The 25,401-nt window shown below is 43.1% G+C and overlaps 1 protein-coding gene across 1 annotated transcript in view; it reads right to left on the bottom strand.

Moving 5' to 3' along the window:
- The window catches only part of LOC141047855 (uncharacterized), a 34,970-nt gene that overhangs the window by 8,633 nt on the left and 936 nt on the right, over positions 1–25,401 (bottom strand). Inside the window, exons 3-10 of the mRNA XM_073543183.1 lie at positions 24,411–24,593; positions 20,619–20,671; positions 13,123–13,231; positions 11,200–11,239; positions 10,514–10,668; positions 4,188–4,266; positions 3,132–3,278; positions 944–2,082 (exon numbers count right to left, since the gene is read on the bottom strand). Coding sequence (XP_073399284.1) covers positions 944–2,082; positions 3,132–3,278; positions 4,188–4,266; positions 10,514–10,668; positions 11,200–11,239; positions 13,123–13,231; positions 20,619–20,671; positions 24,411–24,593 — 1,905 coding nt within the window. The remainder of the gene's footprint in view (positions 1–943; positions 2,083–3,131; positions 3,279–4,187; positions 4,267–10,513; positions 10,669–11,199; positions 11,240–13,122; positions 13,232–20,618; positions 20,672–24,410; positions 24,594–25,401) is intronic.

Genomic DNA, 25,401 nt, shown 5'->3' with positions numbered 1-25,401 from the left:
ACCATCTCTTTTTGAAAAACAATTTTCAGAGTCGTGTATTGGGCATAGTAGCCATCTTCTTTGAGAAGATTAATCCCTAGAAGGTCACTTTTCAATGCAATTTTGGGTGGTCATCTCAAGCAGGTTTTGTTGTATACAATATCTGTGAAAATTGTTTATATTGTGATCTTCAGTGGACAGGAATACCAGAATTGACAGGTTGTCCACTGAAGAGCTTAAAGGGAACTTGTCACATCATTTTTAGCATCTAAATTGTCCCCAGTGCATTGTTAGTGATGCAAATCCCGAAATCCCATGCTTGCGCAGTGTGTATCATGGAGCCGTACTTGCACAATGTCAAGCGGGGAGCCACTCATGCGACTTGATGAGTGGTTCCCCACTGAAAAGGTGTGTAGTACACAGCTTCACTGACTATGTGTGCATCAGCTCATCACGTCGCAAGTGCAGGAAGACACTTAACACCGCACAAGCTCGGCTCTACGATGCACACTGCGCAAGAGCGGCTCCACGGTGCACACTGCGCAAGAGCGGCTTCACGGTGCACACTGCGCAAGAGCGGCTCCACGGTGCACACTGCGCAAGCTCAGATTTTCAAAGCAGATTTGAGTGACTTCGACTTCATTCAAATTGCGTGGGAAGCATCAACCGCGACTATAAGAAATGAAGCACACCCCTGTGACTAAATAGGCAGGTACGATCTTATGTACCTTTTTTTAAAATGATTACAACACCATTTTTAATTAAAAAAAAAAGTGCTATTGATGCACATTGCATCACTAACAACTCACTGGTTTAGATGCTAAAAATGATGTGACAGGTTCCCTTTAAGGAGAATTACTGTAGGGTTATATAAGCACTTCTAAACCATGCAGGCACACAAGGCCTCCCACATGTATGTTAATGTCATTTAATCCTAGATGTTTTGGATAGCCTCGGGACTTACCATAACTTCAACATTATGTTCTTCTCGGCCTTCGTCTAAAGCATCCAATTTGGAAGAGGAGTCAGTATCGTCATTTTCTGAAAGACTCAGATCGAGTGATGTATCTGAAAAGATGTATTCCTCGTCTAACGAAGAATCTGTCTCGTAGCTGCTGTGCTCTCCAGTTGAACAGCTGTAACCAGTGGTCATTATGGCCTCACGATCTAGCGTGGAGCCCAACTTGTTATAATCCTTAATGTCTGCAAAGGCTCCAGGAACTTCACTGATGTCGTCATGTTCTCCATGTTGAACTCTTGTTTCTTGACTATTCTCAAAGCTGGAAAAGGTCCAAGAGTCAACTGAGCCTGAGGTCACATTATTCGCAAAGTCTGCGAGAATGTCTTGTAGTAAAGGAAGTTCTGAAGATCCTTTATCAAAACTTATGTGTTCTTTGTTTTCACCAGAATACTGTGACTTGGTGTTTGCACACTCAGAGGATAGTCTCCGTATGATTCTTGACTTTGCACTAGTAGGATCAAGTTGTGTACATCTCTTTGTAGAGCCATCCACTTCAAGAATGATTGATGACTCTTTGTTTTCGAGAGCGAAGAACACATAGCTGGGCGGACTGCAGGCTCTGCTATATTTCGGAGACGGTATTTTATTCTGCATTGTCATATCTATGTCTGTACTTGTATTGCCAGGTGTCACATTATCCATGCTGCACTCACTAAGTAGAGGTTGGCCCTTGCTATCGTCTGATTTTATAGTGGTAGAAGGTTTAACCACCATCGAAGGGACCTGAGAAGATGTCTCTTTACTTGCATTAATCTTTCCGGAAGATACAAAAACTTTGGCTTTTTTAGAGCTAGCATTGCCTGGAGGTCTTCTTACTGGACCATATCGTCTTATCAATGTTTTTGTTTTTAGCGATTGGGTTCCTTCAGCAGTTCCTGGAGACTGGTTTGACTTCTTGATACTTATCTTAGAACCATCTAAATCACTGTTGTTCACTTCCTTAGCAGTCTCTACTTTTCCATCATGCGTGCGTGGAAACTCCAGTTTCCCAGACGGTACCAGACAAGAATCGGTCTTGCAGCTCTGAGGTTTGGGTGTGGTTGGCCTATGCTTATCTTTTTTCAGCTGAACGTTTTTAGTATCTGAAAATACAGAAAAAAACATTATAAAACGTTTATACAGGCAATAGATGTTCTGGAAGATGAGGGTTTTGGCTAATGTCCGGGCCTGCATTTCGCACAAATGTGGCTTTTGCCTTATGCCCAAGGCCTCAGGTAAGCTCATAAACCAAGGTGACTGTAGGTGAACGTACAGCTCACCTCTCCCCCTTCTTGCAAAGTGATATCAGGTCACAAAACATGCCCCCTACACTCCTTCATAGAAACCCATGAGTTGATTTTTTATGCCCCGGTGCTTAAAGTTAATCAAATCTTTGGTTCTACCGTGCAGCAGATCAGGTAAGATCGCTGCCCACAAAATCATGTAGGGAAAGTACAGAATTAAATATATAAAATATATAATCAGGAAATAAAAACATGAAATTACCATTCTCCAAGTATTTATTTTATGGTGATAAAAACACCATATGATTATACATTGCCTTTAAGCTGATGGGAACACGGAGCGTAAACTCCAGGATCCCTATACTATTGCAGCTCGGGAAAGCGAGATCTTGTAAATGGGTGAAAGACATATAGGCCCCGATTTATAAAACACTTTGATAAGTTGAAAAATATTTGCACAACTTGAAATTGAACAAAAATATTGCAAATTTTTGCCTTTTCACACATTTTACCCAGCTCTACCACATGGCCAGAGCAGTGGCATGACTCCACAACTCGTCTAATTCATGATGAGCTGTGGCGTTCCTTATACCAATAATCTTACTCCAGTCCTTGACAAGAGTAAGATTTGTGGCGAGGCACACAGAGGTGCAGACCACTCATCAGATGCTCCTGATTCAATAAGAGGGATTCCTCTCTTATTGAATCGGGCACCTCTCACTCCACCACACCCTTCATCAAGATCGGCATGAACAACAGTAGTCTTGAAGAATTGGGGCCATAGAGTATCTGGGCAAAACTATATACCGTACCCATTTATTTTGTCTAGAAATTATTTTCACCTGTTTTGACCCTTTAGGCAATGACTCGATTTAAAGCCAGATGACTTTCCTATAACTATCGGTTACCTCTATCCGTTGCTGTTCGTGCTCTGGTGGTTGCGGGCATGCCCGATGCCTTCATATTTTTACATGGTGATAGCCAATCGTCATATGGAAACACATACTTTTTTGTTCCCTTCTTTACAGTGATCTTCTTGCAGTACCAAATGGTGGCTTGTAAAAAAAAAGGAATATATGTGTGTTAGCTCAAGTTAGTATAAATTATTCAAAATTATCGAATTTGGATTGATCAGACGACAGAACAAGGCTGGCGTACACTTCTGAGGTAGGGTTGTGATGTATCACTATAGGCACAGTGGGATATGACAGCCACGTGGCCCCATTGAAAAAATTTACAACCGCATAGTATATACTATGGATATCACTGATATATGGAATTGAACAGTTTGCTAAAGTTTTCCATACAGCTATTCACCTGTCCCAGTGCTGAGAGTTGCCGGACAGTCCCATCTCTTCTGTGTCGCTCCAATGACGCCACAAGCCTGGATTATGTAAGCCCAGATCAGGCAGCAGAATGGTGCGTGTGGGAGTATTAAAAGAGGTTTTCAGGCTTGGGGCTCAGCCCGCAGTTATTCCATATGACCGTAGGCTTGTGAATCCTCAAAGCATGCACAAGGCGCACGGTCAGGATTTGCTGATGCCGGGAGATCATGTGACCGCAAGAGTGCGATTGGTGTACTTCCGTCACATTCCGACTAGTCCTGCCTTGCACAATTCACTTGTGCTGAGTGACGCTGTGCACATCTAGTTGGCATGTGACCACATGTATGCAAATCGTATACTTGCAGTCACACAGCACTGGAGAATCCTGCCAGCTCATACACTGCACGCTGTTAGGACTCACAAGTCTGCAGTCACATAGAGTGCTAAACTGAACTATAAGCCTGGACAACCCATTTAAGGCTGGTAGCGTCCTGTCCCAACTTTACTCCACTGTTCCTTTGCTCTGACTGCACCAAGAACACTTGTCTGTATTACTCAAAAACTGATCATACAGGCTAGGTGCCCTAAATTATTTATGGCAGAATTTCACAGAAGGTTGGTGCCATCCTACAGACCTACCTTTATCTTTTTTGTTAATTCTTACGGATAAATCAGTCACTTCTCCAACATCTTTAGCCTTGACATGAAAAGTAAAAGCCTGTAAGAGAATAAAAAGTTTACAGTAGCGGGCCACGATTTTCTAAGAAGGGTTTCCAGTGTCTGTGACGGAGTATCTAGTAACTTTGGTAATGAATTCAATTGTAAAACACATAAAGAATATACTATGAATTCAGTTTATTTAGTACATGCAAAAAATGACAAAAGACAATACTAAAAATAGGGAGAATCATACACAGGAAAATTGTATCATATAAATGGGTATAAAATACATGGTCAAAAATAAAGTTGATGAGCATAGGACAAAGTATAGACAGAGTAATACAATCATACATATATAATACTTTATAGTATACCACAGTGGTGTAAAGTGAAAATAATTAAATAGAACTGTCAGATGCAAACACACAATATGTCAGAAGAGTAATTGACCAGAAAATCCTAATCTCTGACGTACGTTTCGCCTTTAGCGTTGAGGAAATCTATGGCTAAGTGTAGCAGTAAAATCTGATTGCCAAGTTTTCTAAACCTGGATCAGGTGGGAAAAAGGTGATCAGTTGATCCCATGGATGGCTTGAGTATTAAAATGAGTCATTGTGACACAACCCTTAAGACTGGGTTCAGACGGCTGTACTAAAACTCTGACCAGTCATGTTGGCAAATTGTGGATGTGACCGATTCCATGTGCTCGTTTGCAGAGTGGACCAGTGCAGGAGCCACTTGCTATTTACAAGCACTAGCCTGGTCCGTAAACTGGAATCGTGCATTCTGCGATTTTTTTCTTTTTTTGGCACACAAACCATTGGTCCGTATTGTCAGTCGGCCATGTGCAATGGTAGATTGGCTAGAATGGGCATGTGTGCTCCTCATGGGCGGTCTGAACGAGTCCTTAAACTGATTTCATTGACCATGAGAACACAAGGAGAGCCCAGCTCTTACCTGTTCCGCACTGGATGTAATGGTGTTGACCAATGGATTTTGAAGGGAAAGTGTGTGTGTTCTCTCGCTTTTTCCATATAGTCGTGTAAACATGGAGGGTGTTTTTTCTTGAACGCTGACTGTGGTGTAAACAGCGATTTCATAATCTATGTTCTCACTTGTTGTTGGGACCTGCAGTTTACACAGAGACCGTACATGTATCCATGGATGCAAATCTCAAAAGTGCGATTGTAAATCCTCAACCACAAAGGTGACATACTTTATTATGGTGACGATAACACCATGCTATCAATGCCAGAGAGATTTATTTGTCTCATAAAAACAAGTTAATTTTCATTCACAAGTCAATGGCGTACTATACCAAGCTTCACAAATTTCCTGCCGTGTGCTAAGTACACGCCTGTTGATAGTATACATACAAGTATGTATGTATACTGTGCATGTGTATATAGAGTGGCTTGCGAAAGTATTCACCCCTTGGCTTTTTACCTATTTTGTTACATTACAATCTGTGTAAATATTTCTGTAATCCGACGTGTGTGTGTGACGCATCAGCACTAAATAGTCTAAGTGATGTAAGAAACATATAGGCATGAATTAAATTTATGGGATCAAATAACTAAAAATTGGCATGTGCATATGTATTCACCCCTTTTGCTACGAAGCCCCTAAAAATTTCTGGTCCATGCAATTATCTTCACAAGTAACAAGCTTAGTGAAGGGAAGTCCACCCAATCTAAGTGTCACATGTCGGTCGGTATATACACTTTACCTTTTCTGAAAGGCCACAGAAGCTGCAGCACCATTAAGGAGGCATCACTAACCAAACACCATGAAGACCAAGGAGATCTCCAAACAAGTCAGGGACAAAGTTGTTGAGCAGAACAAGTCATGGTTGGGTTATAACAAAAATCCCAATCTTTGATAATCCCCTGGAGCACCATCAAATCTATTATCATCAAATGGAAAGAACATAGTACCACAACAATCCTGCCTAGAGAGGGTCACCCACCAAAACTATCAGCCCAGGCAAGGAGGGCAGTAATCAGAGAGGCAGCACAGAGACCAAAGGTAGCCCTGAAGGAGCTGCAGAGTTCCCAAGCAGAGACTGGAGTATCTGTCCATACGATCATGCCGTACACTCCTTAGGAGGTGGCCTTTATGGAAGAGTGGGCAGAAAAAAAGCTTTTACTTGCACACAAAAATTGTAAGGCTTGTTTTGAGTTTGCCAAAAGACATCTCGGAGACTCCAAAAATGTATTGAGGAAGGTTCTATATAAAAGTGAGTACACCCCTTACAGTTTTGTAAATATTTTACTATATCTTTTCATGAGACAACACTGAAGATCTGACTCTTTGATACAATGTAAAGTAACCAGTGTGCCTCTTGTATAACAGTGTAAATTTGGTGTGTCCTCTAAATAACTCAACACACAGCCATTAATGTCTAAATCGCTGGCAGAAAAAGTGAGTACACCCTTAATTGAAAATGGCCAAATTTTGCCCAAAGTGTCAATATTTTGTGTGGCCACTATTAGTTTCAAGCACTGCCTTAACTCTTTTGGGCATGCCGATCACTAGGGCTTCACAGGTGACCACTGGAATCCTCTTCCATGATGAGATCACTCAGCTGGTGGATGTTGGAGACTGCGCTCCTCCACCTTCCGTTTGACGATGCCCCATCAATAGGGTTTAGGACTGGAGACTTGCTTGGCCAGTCCAGCACCTTTTACCCTCAGTTTCTTTAGCAAGGCAGTGGTCATTTTGAAGGTGTGTTTGGGGCTGTTATCAAGTTGCAAAACTGCCATGCGGCCCAGTTTTTGAAGGGAGGGGATCATGCTCTGCTTCAGTATGTCACAGTACACGTTGGCATTCGTTGTTTTCACTGAACTGTAGCTCCCCACATCCGACAGCAACTCCACCACCATGCTTGACTGTAGGCAAGACGCACTTGTCTTTGAACTCCTGGCTGCCGCCATACGTGCTTGACACCATCTGAACCAAATAAGTTTATCTTGGTCTCATTACATTATAGGACATGAGTTTCAGTAATCCATAATGTCCTTAGTCTGCTTGTTTTCACAAAGTGTTTGCTGGCTTTCTTGTGCATCATCTTTAGAAGAAGCTTCCTTCTGGGATGACAGCCATGCAGACCACTTTGATGCAGTGTGGGGCGTATGATCTCAGCACTGACAGGCTGACTCCCTACACCTTTAACCTCTGAAGCAAAGTTGGCAGCACTCATGCAGCTATTTTGAAAAGACAACCTCTGGATATGACCCTGAGCACTTGTACTCAACTTTTGTGGTCGACCATGGCGAGGCCTGTTCTGAGTGAAACCTGTCATGTTAAACCGCTGTATGGTCTTGGCCACTGCGCTTCAGGTCAGTGTCAGGTGTTGGCAATCTTCTTATAGCCTAGGTCATCTTTATGTAAAGCAATACTTTTGTTTTTCAGAATCTCAGAGAGATTTTTGCCATGAGGCGCCATATTGAACTTCCAGTGAACAGTATGAGAGAGTGTGAGCATGATAACATCAAATGTAACACAATTGCTCCACCTTCACACCTGAGACCTTGTAGCACTAATAAGTCACATGACACCGGGGAGGAGATGGATAATTGGGAACCAGTTGGCCATTTTCACTTAGGGGTGTACTCACTTTTGGTGCCAGCGATTTAGACATTAATGGCTGTGTATTGAGTTATTTAGAGGGGATGCCAAATTTACTGTTATACAAGCTGTACACTGCCTACTTAGAAATGTTAATAGTTAATTGATAAAAATAAACAAACTGTAAAGTGAATGAAGAAAAGAGAAAGCTACATCAAATCAATATTTGGTGTGACCACCTTTTGCCTTCAAAAATAGCATAAATTCTTCTAGGTACACTTGCAGAAAGCCAAAGACGCACAGTAGGATTACAGTCAGGTGTATGAGTAAACAATTATATCAAACAGGTGATAAAGAAGCAGCATTTCATATTTAGGTTGAAACACAGTCATTAAAAAAAAACAGCGGTGTAGGAGGCTTAAATCTGGGTGAGAAGGAAAAGCCAAGCTATGCTACAAAGGTGAGGTTGTGGAGGACAGTTTCATGTCACAGGATCATACACCATGGCAAGATTGAGCAGAGCAACAAGACACAATGTACGGTAGTTATGTTAAATCAGCAAGGTCTCTCTGGAACAAAGTTTTCAAAACAGATTTGGGTTTCAGTGAGTGCTGGTTTAGCTCTTTTGAAGAAGTACCAACAAAAATGGGCAATGTAGAGGATCATAGATGCAGTGGTCGACCAATGAAACTTGGTGTTTACTTCCCTTCAAAATCAGAAGATGTCCAGCAGTGCCATCAGCTCAGAACTGGCAGCAACAAGTGGGACAAAGCTACAGATCTTTAAGGAACATGGAAACAATGCACACTAAGTCAACTATGCATGAAAACATAGGAACTGGGGTGCAGAAAAATGGCAGCAGGTGCTCTGGACTGATGAGTCAAAATGTAAAATAATTGGCTGTAACAGAAGGAAATTTGTTCTGGAAAGCAGTACAATAATGAGGGTGTGCACGTAATAGTGAAGTATGGTGGAGGCTCCTACAAGTTTGTGGCTGTCTTTCAGCAAACGGAGTTGAGAATTCAGCCTGGAATAATGGTGTCCTCGAAACTGAGAAAAACAGGAAGATGCTTAACCATCAGGGTTGGTTCTTAATGACCCCAAATTTATTCTGTACCTGGAAAATGACCCCAAACATACAGACAACGCCACTAAGAGCTATTTTCACGATAAGAAGAACAAGTAGTCCTGGAAGTGAAGATACAGCCCCAACAGGGCCCTGATCTCAATATCATCAAATCTGTCTGGGGCTAAGAGACAGAAGGATTTGCACAAGCGGCATCCATAGAAGATCTGTGGTTAGTTCTCCAAGATGTTTGGAACAACCTCTAGGCCGAGTTCCTTCAAAAACGTTATATAAATGTATCTAGAAGAATTGATGCTGTTTTGAAGGCAAAGGTTGGTCACACCAAATATTGATTTGATTTAGGTATTTCATTTGTTCATTCACTTTGCATTTTGTTAATGGATTAACCCTTCTATTTTTTTTTTTTTAAAGCATTTTTACTCTTCAGCGTTTTTCCACACCTGCCTAAAACTTTTGCAGAATGCTGTGCATTTATATACGTATATACACCATATACTATGTATGTATATGGCTTGGCTGACTTAATAGCAGGTACTCATTGATTCCATGCCTAATCGTCTGATTTTTTTTTCTGGCCTAAAATTACAGATTATGAAATTCCCTAATATAAGTTAATTTTTGGTCAATTTGTAGACAGATTCACAGTTAAAGAGGGGTTGCAGGAAATATTAGGGGGTCTACTTTTTATTTCCTTCTCATTCAGTTACGGTAAATGAAGTTGTGCTGTAATATGTAATATCAGCCACAGCCATGAACAAAAGTGGTGCCGATTCTGGGAAAAAAAAGATTTTTTTTTTCAATCTCTTTATGGTTGCGAAAGACATTTTATACAAAGAGGTTCAAGATTTATTGCATATGGCCATCTTTAGAATTGGATGTGGAATCCTCCTCCAGAGATGGGGACATTTTCTGTGGCCACTCTCCACACTGGCTAATAGACAATGGGCCTTAGCACTTCTAAAGGTGGCCACACAGGTTAGATCACTGTCGGCTGCACGCTCATTCGGCAGCTATTTCCTTTGGACTCCCCCCATATGTTCTCAACAGGGAGGAAGGAGTAAACTTTTGCCAAATACCTTAAAATCCAACAAGCCCGACCATTCAGGGAAAAGATAGGACACCCCATACACAATGGATGATCAGTTGTCTTTTACCATCAGTCACCACCTTTGCATTAAAGGTGTTGTCCGGCCTTAAGGTACAAGTCTGCACTATGTGACTGCAGACTTGTGAATCCTCACAGCGCACGCACTGCACACTGTGAGGATCCTCTAGTGCCGGCACTTGAAGAGGCAGGGACGTGAAAGTATGTGATTTGCATACATGCAGTTATGTGAAGACTAGACGTGCACACGACACATCTAGTTGGAATGTGACCGGAAGCATACTTGAAGTCACATGACTGGCACCTGAGACTCCTCACAATATGTAGAACACGTGATGTGAGGAATCACAAGTCTGCAGTGACTGCAGATTTGTACTCTAAGGCCGGACAACCCTTTCAAGCAAATGAGCTATATAAGTTCAGCTCAGTGGGTTCGATCTCAGTCCATTCTACACAGAGAGTGCAGCACACTTCACTATCTCTGTCATGTTGGCGGCTGGCACATTTACACTATGCAGTGACATACAGACAGCAGTAACATACTGTTTGATTCTTCCGTAAGTCCAGATTCACACTTTGACCGTCTTCATCCAGACTTGACGTCTTTGTATTAGGGGAAGGTTCCTCACAAGCTGTTGGAATAGTCACACTTACTGAGATAGGTGATCGCCTCCCACTTGATTTCAAAGCTGCTTCTCCTATAAAGAGGAGGAATACATTAGGCCACATTTATTAGCTTACAAAACAGTTTGGGGGTCTCAAAAAGTTACAAATAATATCATACAAACTTTTTAAAAAATTGCAAATGTCTCACATTTTTCAAATTTTTCCAAAAGTTAAAAAAAAGTAAAGTGGATTACGCAGGAGGGGACACACAACAATCTTTAGACCACGTTCTCATGTTCAGTATTTGGTCAGTATTTTACATTAGTATCTGTAAGCCAAAGCCAGGAGAGGAACAATCAGAGGAAAAGTATAAAAGAAACACGTCCCCACTTCTGTATTTATCACCCACTCCTGGCTTTGCTTCACAAATACTAAAGTAAAATACTGATCAAATACTGATAGTGTGAACGTGGCCTTAGACGGATACATCAGATTTAATTTTCAGACGCTAAGACAATGTAAAACTGTGCCAAGTTTATTAAAAGCCACGCCAGTCTGGATAAATCTGCCCTGATATTTTATGTCTTTTTATATCCGGTTACTGTTTCTCCAGAGATACTTACTTTTGTGTAGATGAAGACGATGTGTATGATGTTCTGAAGTCTATGATTTAAAAAAAACAAAAACACAATCTATTATATATTACCTATGGCAATGATACACAGGGATTCGAAAAAGGGATTCTCCACTACTAAATAAGTTAATCTTAAAGGGAATCTGTCAACAGGTTTCTGCTACCTCGTCTGAGAGCAACATAATATAGGGACAGAGACCCTGATTCCAGCGATGTATCACTTAGTTTACTGGGTGCAGCCATTGTGACACAATCAGAGTTTTTAGATTTAGCAATACAGCAGAGCTGTGGAAGATAACCCCGCCCACACCACGCTCTCTATGCAAAAAAATCCATAGACTCTCAGCTGCTCATCACAGCAGGGGGTGTGGCCAGACCAGGAGTCACCTGCTGCTGTGTCCCAGCAATAATAACTTCCCGGTGCTAAAACAATCCTAGCAAGCAAACGAAACCTAGGAGCTCGATAAGGGAGGCATCCCTGAAATCTGTGTTTAAACCTCATCTTCTGCTGTCTTCAGATTACATAGCAAAAACCTGCTGATTGATTCCCTTTAAGGGGCCCAGGGTGGTGTAAGGAAGCCAGACATCTCACCGCCTGGAATGGTGCTGCTTCTCCATCTTCTATATTGTGGCCACTACAGCCAAGTAATGGCCCTTCCACCAGATGTTGGAGGTGAATACAGGATTTTTGTTTTCTTACACTGCTCTGGACCTAATAACATGAGCTGGTTTAGTGATGGAAAACCCCTTTAAAAGGGGCTATTTCATCAGCCAATCCTTGTAAATAGCTCAAATAGAGTCATAGAGAGGCGCCCCCTGCAGCTAACAAATAGAGATTTCTATAGGGAACTGTGTAGCCAACTACATCACGCTGGCCTACTGATTTAGGAAAATGAACGTGACTTGCATTCCCTACAGAACTGATTGCATCGTCTACCTGTATGAACAGACCCCCTCTATTACTCCAGGTACCACACCTGGGGGCGAGCAGTCATCCTCTCCTGAAAAATCTAAAAGTAATGGTGCCCGTGACATGCCGATCATGGGTGGTTACTTCTGGTCACAGGGTGAAGTCTTTTTGATAAGGTTTGTCACTATGTTGCTTGCAGTTACTAACAATAATATCTAGCAAACCTGAAGAAATTAATACATACAATGGGAAACTTAGAAAATCTTATCTCTTATGTTATTAATTTTGGCTGATCTGTTTCTAATATTAGTTTCTGTAAGATTTTGGAAAATCACTGACCCATGACTGCAGTGTGTTGTAAAAAAAAAAAAAAAAAAAAAAAAAAAAAGAGCTTTACTCATCCTCCCCAGGTCCAGCGCTGAGTTTCTGCCACTGCGTGCTATTGTCTGCCCAGTGCAGATGTCACATCTATGGCGCTGCAGCCAATCAATGAGCTAGGTGGCTTTGAGCACCTTGCGCCATCAACTCAGGAAGAGCCACTGAGCTCAGATATTGACTGCAGCACTGTCAATGTGATGTCGGCTCTATCGACACTGAAAGGAACAATGGAGACTTGGTGCTGGACCAGGGAAGAGTGAGTAAAGCACAGCATGTTTTTTTTCTTCTTTTATTTAACAACAAACTGCAGCCGGGGAACAAGGGTTTTCTGAAGCTTGAAATCCCATTAAAGTGACCATACAGTCCCACTGATCAGCTGTACTGTCATTTTTGCAGGTATCTAAAATTAAGTGATCATTTTGACTGCACTACCACAACAGAAGAGAAGCACCGTTCCATAAAGTCCATCGCTATCTATGTTGAATCCTCCGTAGCTAGGAACATTGCTAAGAGATAAGGGTCCAAAATGGAAGATTCCCGTCCCCCGTTACTTCACCAATACGGTATCTGCAATGACACATTTTCATAAATAGCCCCGCCCCTGAGGAACTATTTGTTTCTTACAGTGGCCACAATTAAGTTTGCAGCAGATGATATGAGCCTTTTGAATTCCCTGTGCGACACGTCTTGTCTGGAGCTTTGGCCGATGCCGGAAGAATGGACTGTCCAGTCACTAAAAAAAAAAAAAAAAAAAAAAAAAAAGGAGCACAGACTTTTGTTTTCTTCAGCTACACCAGACACTTTCAGCAGATAACTGAAATACTGCATATAATCAAATAACATTTAGCAGATGACTCCGAGCTATCATGAATGTGGTGAATGAGCCCACAGCTATGGATCCAGTCTATCCCATAGACTGACCTGCTGGATGGACCCTATACAACTACCATAATAATAATAATAATACATTTTATTTTTATAGCGCCGACATATTCCGCAGCACTTTACATTTCGGAGGGGACTTGTACAGACAATAGACATTACAGCATAACAATAATCACATACAGTAGATTATAACAAATACCAAGAGGAGTGAGGGCCCTGCTCGCAAGCTTACAGTCTATGAAAAAAGAGGTAGACACGAAAGGTGGGTGGTAACAGTTGCCCTGATTGTATGGACCAGCCATAATGTTAGGTGTGTAACAGTACGGACACAGAGGGCTAATGGATGCATAAAGCATGTGGGAACATGATGCGGGAAATCTGGTTATGGTAAAACTTTTGGCTGTGCCACACAGGGATAGATTAGGTTAATGTGTTGAGGCGGTAGGCCAGTCTGAATAAAAGCGTTTTCAGGGCACGCTTAAAATTGTGGGGATTGGGGACTAATCGTATTGACCTGGGAAGTGCATTCCAAAATATTGGCGCGGCACGTGTAAAGTCTTGGAGACGGGAGTGGGAGGTTCTGACTATTGAGGATGCTAACCTCAGGTCATCAGCAGAACGGAGGAAGCGGGTAGGGTGGTATACTGAAACAAGGGAGGAGATGTAGGGTGGTGCTGAGCCATGGAGGGCTTTGTGGGTGAGGGTAATAAGTTTGTACTGGATTCTGGAGTGGATGGGTAGCCAGTGTAATGACTGGCACAAGGTAGAGGCATCAGTGTAACGATTGGTGAGGAATATGATCCTGGCTGCAGCATTCAAGACAGATTGGAGGGGGGAGAGTTTGGTAAGAGGGAGACCGATTAGAAGAGAGTTACAATAGTCGAGACGAGAATGAATAAGAGAAACAGTAAGAGTTTTTGCAGAGTCAAAAGTAAGAAAAGGTCGAATTCTAGAAATGTTTTTGAGGTGCAGATGACAAGAGCGAGCCAGTGATCGAATGTGGGGGGCAAAGGAAAGCTCGGAATCAAGTATGACCCCAAGACAGCGGGCATGTAGCTGGGGAGTAATAGTGGAACCACACATGGAAATGGCAATGTCGGGTATAGGTACATTAGTAGCGGGAGGAAACACCAGGAGTTCAGTCTTTGACAGGTTCAGTTTCAGATATAGTGAGGACATGATATTAGACACAGCGTTTAGACAATCTCCGGTGTTTTCTAGAAAGGCTGGCGTGATGTCAGGAGAAGAAGCGAATAATTGGGTGTCATCAGCATAGAGATGGTACTGGAAACCAAATCTACTGATAGTTTGACCAATAGGGGCAGTGTACAAGGAGAAGAGGAGGGGGCCTAGAACCGATCCTTGGGGGACCCCAACAGTAAGGGGAAGGTGAGAGGAGGAGGAACCGGCAAAAGATACAGTAAAGGAGCGGTCGGAGAGATAGGAGGAGAACCAGGAGAGAACGGTGTCCTTGAGGCCAATGGAACGGAGCATAGTGAGGAGGAGCTGATGATTCACAGTGTCGAATGCTGCAGAGAGAGCCAAGAGAATTAGCATGGAGTAATGACCATTTGATTTAGCTGTTAGCAGATCATTAGAGACTTTAGTGAGGGCAGTTTCAGTGGAGTGTAAAGAGCAGAAACCGGATTGGAGAGGGTCGAGAACAGAGTTTTCTGAGAGATAGTGGATAAGACGGGAGTGGACCAGGCGTTCCAGGAGTTTAGAGATGAAGGGAAGATTAGAGACAGGTCTATAGTTAGCAGCACAGTTTTGGTCGAGGGATGGTTTTTTAAGTAGTGGATGTATGATGACATGCTTAAATGAGGAGGGAAAGATGCCAGAAGAGAGAGAGAGGTTAAATATTTTAGTTAGGTGAGGGGTGACAGCAGGGGAAAGGGACTGGAGGAGATGTGACGGAAATGGGTCACTGGTGCAAGTAGTTGGGCGAGAAGATGCAAGGAGCCTGCTTACTTCTTCTTCTGTGACTGGTTCAAAATCAGAGAGTGAGCTAGATGCAGTGGGGGAGGGAGGATAGTGCATGGTATGAGGTGATTGGGAGATAATTTCCTGTTGGATCTGGTCAATTTTTTCTTTGAAGTAATTGGCCAGATCGTCAGCTCGGAGCTCCGTGGTTGGGGCCTGTACTCTTGGGTTGAGTAGAGAATTAAAAGTGTCAAAGAGACGTTTCGGGTTATTGGACAGTGAGGTGATGAGGGTGTTGAAATAGGTTTGTTTGGAGAGGTGAAGGGCAGTGTTGTATGTTCTAAGCATAAACTTATATTGGATGAAATCTTCGTGTAGATTGGATTTTCTCCACAGACGTTCGGCGCACCTGGAGCACCGCTGCAGGAAACGTGTTTGCACCGTGTGCCAGGGTTGTCGCCGTCTGCGTTGTGGTGTTCTATTTATAGGGGGTGCAAATTCATCCAGGGAAGTGTTTCATTGTAATGCTTCAATGCAGAATCAGGACATGAGAGGGAGGAGATAGGGGCCAATGAAGACTAAGTTCTTCTTAAGTTTCTGGGTGTTAATGGCCTGTATGTTTCTATAAGTCTGGACAGTGGGGGTGACCTGAGCAGCCTGGCAGTTCTTGATAGAGAATGAAAGAAGATTGTGGTCAGAGAGCGGGAGAGGGGAGTTTGCAAAATCATCCACTTCACAAAGCCGAGAGAAGACCAAGTCGAGGGAGTTACCGTCTTCATGCGTTGGAGAATTAGTAAGCTGCGAAAGGCCAAAATGAGGAGGTTAGAGATAAAAGGTGAGTAGCAGATGGGAAGAGGGGAAGAGCAATGGGGATGTTGAAATCTCCCATGATGAGGGTAGGGATGTCACAGGAGAGAAAATGTGGAAGCCAAGTGGCAAAATGATCCAGGAACTGATGGGAGGGGCCGGGAGGACGATACACCACCGCCACTCGCATGGAGAAGGGGGTGTAGAGTCTGACGGCATGGACCTCAAAAGAAGGGAAGATAAGTGAGGGTACTTGAGGGATAACCTGAAAGGTACATTTTGGTGATAGGAGCAGACCAACGCCTCCACCTGCTCTATTGTCTGATCTTGGGGTATGAGAGAAGTGTAGCCCCCCGTATGAAAGAGCAGCAGCAGCAGTAGTGTCTGACTGCTGGATCCAGGATTCAGTAAGAGCCAGGAGGTTAAGAGAATTAGAAAGGAAGAAGTCATGGATGAAGGAGAGTTTGTTACACACTGAGCGAGAATTCCAAAGTGCACAATTAAGAGAGACGGATGGCATGCAGGAAATATTAATAAGATTAGAGGGGTTTCTAAGTGTAGCAGTCGGGGGGGTTGACTTTCTATAACATGGGGGACCAGGGTTGGGAGCAATGTCTCCTGCGACTAGGAGGAGGAGGATAGAAAGAGTGAGCAGATGGTTAAGTGATTTGTGAGAGCGTCTCTGATGTTGAATGGTGGGACTGCCTGGATCTGTGCAATTTAACAATGTGAAAAGAGCGTGAGTGCTATACATAGGACAGGAAAGGAGCGAGGGGCCGATATGGATGGAGTGTAGAGAGTTAATGCCAGGGCGGTGGACGTGTGTGAATGCAGCGGCCAGAATAAAAATTACACAAATGCATATGGTATATACAGTCATATGTTAAAGTTTGGGCACCCCTATTAATGTTAACCTTTTTTCTTTATAACAATTTTGGTTTTTGCAACAGCTATTTCAGTTTCATATATCTAATAACTGATGGACTCAGTTATATTTCTGGATTCAAATGAGGTTTATTGTACTAACAGAAAATGTGCAATCTGCATTTAAACAAAATTTGACCGGTGCAAAAGTATGGGCACCTCAACATAAAAGTGACATTAATATTTCGTAGATCCTCCTTTTGCAAAAATAACAGCCTCTAGTCGCTTCCTGTAGCTATTAATTAGTTCCTGGATCCTGGATGAAGGTATTTGTGACCATTCCTGTTTACAAAACAATTCCAGTCCAGTTAAGTTTGATGGTCGCCGAGCATGGACAGCCCGCTTCAAATCATCCCACAGATGTTCAATGATATTCAGGTCTGGGGACTGGGATGGCCATTCCAGAACATTGCAGTTGTTCCTCTGCATGAATGCCTGAGTATATTTTGAGCAGTGTTTTGGATCATTGTCTTGCTGAAATATCCATCCCCTGCGTAACTTCAACTTCGTCACTGATTCTTGCACATTATTGTCAAGAATCTGCTGATACTGAGTTGAATCCATGCGACCCTCAACTTTAACAAGATTCCTGGTGCCAGCATTGGCCACACAGCCCCAAAGCATGATGGAACCTCCACCAAATTTTACTGTGGGTAGCAAGTGTTTTTCTTGGAATACTGTGTTTTTTAGCCTCCATGCATAACGCCTTTTTGTATGACCAAACAACTAAATCTTTGTTTCATCAGTCGACAGGACCTTCTTCCGAAATGTAACTGGTTTGTCCAAATGTGCTTTTGCATACCTCAGGCGACTCTGTTTGTGGCGTGCTTGCAGAAACGGCTTCTTTCGCATCACTCTCCCATACAGCTTCTCCTTGTGCAAAGTGTGCTGTATTGTTGACCGATGCACAGTGACACCATCTGCAGCAAGATGATGCTGCAGGTCTTTGGAGGTGGTCTGTGGATTGTCCTTGACTGTTCTCACCATTCTTCTTCTGTCACATTGTAGAAGGATCAACTTTATTCTCATTTGCACAAGGAAAGACTAGAAGCAATGGGATGAAACTGAATGGGAGGAGACACAGATTAGATATTAGAAAAAACTTTTTGACAGTTAGAGTGATCAATGAGTGGAACAGGCTGCCACGAGAAGTGGTGAGTTCTCCTTCAATGGAAGTCTTCAAACAGAGGCTGGACAGACATCTGACTGGGATGATTTAGCGAATCCTGCTTTGAGCAGGGGGTTGGACCAGATGGCCCAGGAGGTCCCTTCCAACTCTACGATTCTATGATTCTATGATTCTTCTCTGCCTTTCTGATATTTTTCTTGGCCTGCCACTTCTGGGCTTAATAAGAACTGTACCTGTGTTCTTCCATTTCCTTACTATGTTCCTCACAGTGGAAATTGTCTCTTCAGAGAGGAAGAGGACTAGAACTCTAGTGCCACCTATTGGAGGTAGCAATCCTAAAAGTCAATGTTGACCCTTTAACGAGCCTAGTTACATGACTTAGGATAAAAGCCAAGCCAGAACTAGAGTTCTAGTCCTCTTCCTCTCTGAAGAGACAATTTGCATAATTAGCATATTTCCCAGAGGAGCATTGCGGCTTTAAGTCTCCTCACCTCGACATGCTTAGCATGTTATTCTCCGCAAGGAGAAATGATACTTCCTGGATCACAGTGGAAACTGACAGGTTAAATCTCTGAGACAACTTTTTGTATCCTTCCCCTGAAAAGCTATGTTGAATAATCTTTGTTTTCAGATCATTTGAGAGTTGTTTTGAGGAGCCCATGATGCCACTCTTCATAGGAGAATCAAATAGGAGAACTCCTTGCAAGTGGCCACCTTAAATACCTTTTCTCATGATTTGATACACCTGGCTATGAAGTTCAAAGCTCAATGAGGTTACAAAGCCAATTTAGTGCTTCAGGAAGTCAGTAAAAAGTAGTTAGGAGTGTTCAAATCAAGAAAATGATAAGGGTGCCCATACTTTTGCACCGGTCAAATTTTGTTTAAATGCAGATTGCACATTTTCTGTTAGTACAATAAACCTCATTTGAATCCAGAAATATAACTGAGTCCATCAGTTATTAGATATATGAAACTGAAATAGCTATTGCAAAAACCAAAATTGTTATAAAGAAAAAAGGTTAACATTAATAGGGGTGCCCAAACTTTAACATATGACTGTATTTGTTGTACTCCTAATGTACAGGGAGTAGATGTATATAAATGTCTTACCTGCCCTGTCTAACTGCCATGTTATAACTGCCAGTAGTACTTTGACACATGTACTTCGATTACATGTGCATAAATGCTCCCCCTAGCTAGGTCTGAATATATAGGAGGTTAAGGCTAAGATTTTTTTTTTTTGCTCTCTCTCTTCTCGTTAATCAATCACACTAAATTGAGACACCAGGACTCAATAAAGTGTTGTGGTCAAATAAACACATGTCCTGCACTACATGGATCATAAAGCACTTTGAAAAGTTTCTTGACCTCACAACATAAGGGGACAAGCCGAGTAAGTTTAAAAAAAAACTATATACCAGATATAGGCTTGCATAGTTGAAAACACATAGATAGCATTCAGGATTAACTGCTTGCTGACATTGAATGGAGACACAGGAGTGGATTCAGAGCAGAGATTGGAAAAGCTGGTTACCAGATATAAGCTTGCATAGTTGAAAACACATAGATAGCATTCAGGATTAACTGAACCAGACCATGTGGTCAATCTCTGCTCTGAATCCACTCCTGTGTCTCCATTCAATGTCAGCAAGCAGTTAATCCTGAATGCTAGCTATGTGTTTTCAACTATGCAAGCTTATATCTGGTAACCAGCTTTTCCAATCTCTGCTCTGAATCCACTCCTGTGTCTCCATTCATGAACCAGACTATGCTTGCATAGTTGAAAACACATAGATAGCATTCAGGATTAAATGAACCAGACCATGCGCCATCCTATAATATTCTGTCTAAAGATCATCATTTATATATGAACGGCTAATCTCTCATGTAACCACTGACCTCATGATTCCTCATAGATCTAATATACACGGGGATCCTATCCTTGGACGCTGGTAATATTGGACTATCCGATTTCTAATTTTTTCCCAAAATGAGCAGAAATTGAGATATTCATTAACATGGAAGAGCAAGTGTTACATGGGGATAAAACAGAACTTTACAATGATAAATTGTCCAAAAGTATACTTGGATCCTTCATTATTCCGTCACTGCCACTATTCCACCCGGCACAGAGACCAATCAGCTCTTTTAAGCTCCGGTGGGATATAATCCGTGAACAGAGCTCCGATCACAGTGCAATGGCCATTGCCGAAAACTGCAGCTCTGCTCCTGCTCCCCTATCTGATACCGATGACTTATATTATAGGTCATCAATATCGCGAGGTCGGACAACCCCTTCTACAATGTGCAAAAGACCGGACTAATATGGATCCAAAGGTCAAAATATTCCTGATAAAAAGTATATAAAAGAGAGTTTACCTTTATTAAGACATTACATTTCAATCTCCACAGAACAACAAGAAGACCGATATCTAGAAGGGATTTTATCTACCTGTCTTTCCAGTTTAGGCCTCTCAGGAAAACATAATTTCTATCAAAACGCTTCTGTAAAAAATAGATTATAAACATATATTGTAAATATCATAAGAAAACAACAGTTCTAGAGAGATCTAACAATCTGTCACTAGATTCCTCCCCCATATAAGCTCTTACGACCGTTCAGCAGGTCTTAGAAAAACAAGATCTTATATCTCCATGTTTGCTATTGTAATAATGCGCATGCTTGACCTCCGCTCTGTTCACTCCCTATGGGGCGGATGAGCGCTTTGCTTGGCGTTTAACGCCAGCCCTATAGAGAATGACTGAACCTGTGGTCAGGTGTCGGACCTGCAGCATTTTTTTTTTTTTTTAACGGTCATATAAGTTCTCCTTTGTGATACAAATTCACTGATCTACCGATCGGTACGGGTCCCAGTGGCCGTATAACCATCAGTAAGTTGCTCAGCAGACAATCCCTTTAACTTCATTTTCAGGTGGCTGCCATGTTGGATGATAGCAAAGCTGTCAATTAAGAGCAGAGGGAAGGGATTTCTAAGGAGCACCATGATGTCCATGTTGGAGCTACTCCTTATATTTTATAAGGCAGCGCACATCTTTGGTATCTGGCTCTGCTATAGACGGCCGAGCTTGTAACTATAAGCAGTGGCCACCTGCTGAGATCATCTGTCATGTTTAGTTCTATATGTGTGTGTGTATATATATATATATTGTAGTGCAGCGGTGTCCACGCTGTGCAGTTATGAGGCAGTGACCCAAGCAAGTTCAAAACAAAACGGGTTTAATGTCCAAAACTCACACAGTGTTCGGCACGCTGTATCCTCCGGATCGCCGCCGGGAAAAAACACAAGACAGTCCGGGACTAGTTGTCATGAGCGACCGCTGTACACTCCGGATCGCCGCCGGGAAAAAACACAAGACAGTCCGGGACTAGTTGTCATGAGCGACCGCTGTACACTCCGGATCGCCGCCGGGAAAAAACACAAGACAGTCCGGGACTAGTTGCCGTGAGCGACCGCTGTACACTCCGGATCGCCGCCGGGAAAAAACACAAAACAGTCCGGGACTAGTTGTCCTGAGTGACCGCTGTACACTCCGGATCGCCGCCGGGAAAAAACACAAGACAGTCCGGGACTAGTTGTCATGAGCGACCGCTGTACACTCCGGATCGCCGCCGGGAAAAAACACAAGACAGTCCGGGACTAGTTGCCGTGAGCGACCGCTGTACACTCCGGATCGCCGCCGGGAAAAATCACAAAACAGTCCGGGACTAGTTGTCATGAGTGACCGCTGTACACTCCGGATCGCCGCCGGGAAAAACACAAGACAGTCCGGGACTAGTTGTCATGAGTGACCGCTGTACACTCCGGATCGCCGCCGGGAAAAACACAAGACAGTCCGGGACTAGTTGTCATGAGCGACCGCTGTACACTCCGGATCGCCGCCGGGAAAAAACACAAAACAGTCCGGGACTAGTTGCCGCGAGCGACCGCTGTATCCTCCGGATCGCCGCCGGGAAAAAACACAAGACAGTCCGGGACTAGTTGCCGTGAGCGACCGCTGTATCCTCCGGATCGCCGCCGGGAAAAAACACAAGACAGTCCGGGACTAGTTGTCGTGAGCGACCGCTGTACACTCCGGATCGCCGCCGGGAAAAAACACAAGACAGTCCGGGACTAGTTGCCGTGAGCGACCGCTGTACACTCCGGATCGCCGCCGGGAAAAAACACAAAACAGTCCGGGACTAGTTGTCCTGAGTGACCGCTGTACACTCCGGATCGCCGCCGGGAAAAAACACAAGACAGTCCGGGACTAGTTGTCATGAGCGACCGCTGTACACTCCGGATCGCCGCCGGGAAAAAACACAAGATAGTCCGGGACTAGTTGCCGTGAGCGACCGCTGTACACTCCGGATCGCCGCCGGGAAAAAACACAAAACAGTCCGGGACTAGTTGCCGCGAGCGACCGCTGTATCCTCCGGATCGCCGCCGGGAAAAAACACAAGACAGTCCGGGACTAGTTGCCGAGAGAGACCGCTGTATCCTCCGGATCACCGACGGGAAGAAACACAAAACAGTCCGGGACCAGTTGCCGTGAGCGACCGCTGTATCCTCCGGATCACCGACGGGAAAAAACACAAAACAGTCCGGGACCAGTTGCCGTGAGCGACCGCGCTGTCGTGTATGCAGGGGTGCCAGACCCTTTGGCTCCACTTGGCCCTGTGTTGCCTTACACAGGGAGTGCTCTGCAGAAACAACCGCTCTGTCTGCTTGCCGGACAAATCGAAAAAAAAAAAAAGGGATAAAAAGGTGGATTAACTCCACGCTGCTTGAAAGATAGAAGTCCAAATGGAAATTCAGATGAAAAAGTGGCTTTATTTATTTGAATTTCCATTTGGACTTCTATCTTTCAAGCAGCGCGGAGTTAATCCACCTTTTTATCCCATTTTTTTTTACTCTGGCTGGTCACGAGGAGACCAGTGGATCTGCAGCAGCTAATATTTCTATGAGCCTGTGTTTGGGCTCTATCTGGTGAGTAAAAATTCACACATGTAAGGAGCATCCAGCCCTACATAAGCCATAGCACAAAAATATATAGTGCTAAAAATATTTTTTATTCAACATTGCATAAAAACACAATAAACATAGTAATAGATGCAATGGTTGGTTATAGGAAACAAACAGAATTCCCCGGAACCAATCAGAGCTTAGATACAGTAATGTGCACCGCAGAAAAGACCTCCAAAGGGAGAAAAATGTATGTAATACCGCAAACCACAAGCCTAAATGTACTATTGCTCATAGTCAAACCCTCACCCTGCAGATATATTCAAGTAATACATCAGCTAAATTCTGGTATGAATCAGGGATAAGGGGCAAATATAGAGCAAAGGGGCCCATAAAAGGGGTACTGAATGTGGCTGACCGCAAGTAAATGACCCAGAGGTAGATCCCTGTATGAGGGTAATATCCCTCAATACATAAAGTGACTGTGCAGACCTTTCTCAAGCACCCTTTTTGGACCGAAACGTCGCACTATATGGGCACACAGCCGGATGGGCTAATAAAAATCAAACTGAATCCTCCAAGGCGTGCTGCTTTCATTTCTGATGGATATTTCTGAGGTTTGGTATATGCCTGGAAGCGCGCACCCACTTTTTTCTTTTGTGCTGCTTTTTCATTTTTTCATTATATCTAGTAACATATGGATGCGAAACCTGAACAATAAAGAAACAAGACAGAAGAAGAATCGACATCTTCGAAATGTGGTGCTGGAAATGGATGCTATCAATACCATCAATACCATGGATGAGAAGAAGAACAGACAAATCTATCTTGGAATTAATCAAGCCAACCATGTCACTCGAAGCAAGGACCACCAAGCTACGACTTGCCTACTTTGGGCATATAATACGAAGAGAGAAATCACTAGAGAAGGACATCAAGGTCAGACGAATAGAAGGAACAAGGTGAAGAGAAAGACCAGGACCCGATGGCTTGATTCAATCAAGATAAGACCATGGTGGATCTATATAGACTTGCACAAGATCGATCTTCCTACAGAGCGTTCATCTATCAAGTCACCATGGCTCGAGATCGAGCCGAAGGCCGTTAAGTAAAAATGAATCTTGTTCTATGATACCCCCAGAGCTAATATTGTGAGTGATGAGTCTGGTGGGGTAAATCCTGAGCGCAGCCTCAGGACTGTGATATATTGAACCGTTACTAGTATTTGCTACGGAATCTCCTGTTAATTACTGTATGAAGCGTATGGGGCTGTGACCTACAGGGACGGTGAACGACGACATGTTCTCTCTGATTCTCCTCTGCACTTGCTGCTTGTGATCCGGATTTATTTCCACTTTCCTGTTCCATCCAGATTCCCTCGTGTACGATCTGAGGGAAGCTTCCAATTTATTATCCAAGAAGTTTTCCTTCTGTCTCTGAGATCGTTTGTGACGCTCTGCAAACTGAAAGAAAGAGAAGCTGTCATCTCTCCTGACACGTCTGCTTCAGTAACTACAGGCTTCCCCCATAAAATAATAGGAAAAGCAGTGATAATAACCATATCCCCCTCTATGTATAGGACATTCCCCTGTAAATCCTCATGGAAACTGATAAGTGTGCCCCATCATCTCCATAATTAATAGGGTGAGTCTGTATCAGCACAGCCAGCGCCATCTTGGTGCTCCTATCCTCCTACCAACCACAAGAAACGGGCAATTTCACTAAATAGTAATAAAAAGGTTGTTCAAAATTTTTTTTTAACCAGTAAAATATATGAAAATTCTTATAAGTTTTGGCATCGCCATAATTGTACTGACCTGAAGAATCACAATGTCAGGACATCATTAAGAAAAATGAAAGATGTAAAAAACTAAATAATAATAATAATAATAAAAAAAGCAATGTCAGAATTGTTCAGATCTCATACATTTACATGGACTCCCCCGGTAATGCAAAGAGATGTAGTGTAATGAAGCTAGGATTTAAGGGCTAACGTTTCCCTTGTGGAGAATGACATGCCTGACATGCCAGAGTAAGGAGACAGATTGGACTTGAACTCTAGCGCCACCTATTGGAAGCAGGAATCCTGAGAGTCAATATTGACCCTTTACCGAGCCTTGTCACATGACTTAGAATAAAAGCACAAACCAGAATCTCGAAATGCAGACATGTTTCAGGGTGTTACCACTCCTAAGTGCAAAGCACGAGACCTGATTTGGCCTCTGATTGGAGTCTAAGGGATAACATTTCTCGTGGGGAGTGACATGCCAG

The sequence above is a fragment of the Dendrobates tinctorius genome, unplaced genomic scaffold (genome assembly GCF_039654945.1).
Source record: "Dendrobates tinctorius isolate UK_male_01 unplaced genomic scaffold, ASM3965494v1 ptg000129l, whole genome shotgun sequence".
Lineage (NCBI taxonomy): Eukaryota > Metazoa > Chordata > Amphibia > Anura > Dendrobatidae > Dendrobates > Dendrobates tinctorius.
This window is presented reverse-complemented; position numbering and strand designations above follow the sequence as displayed.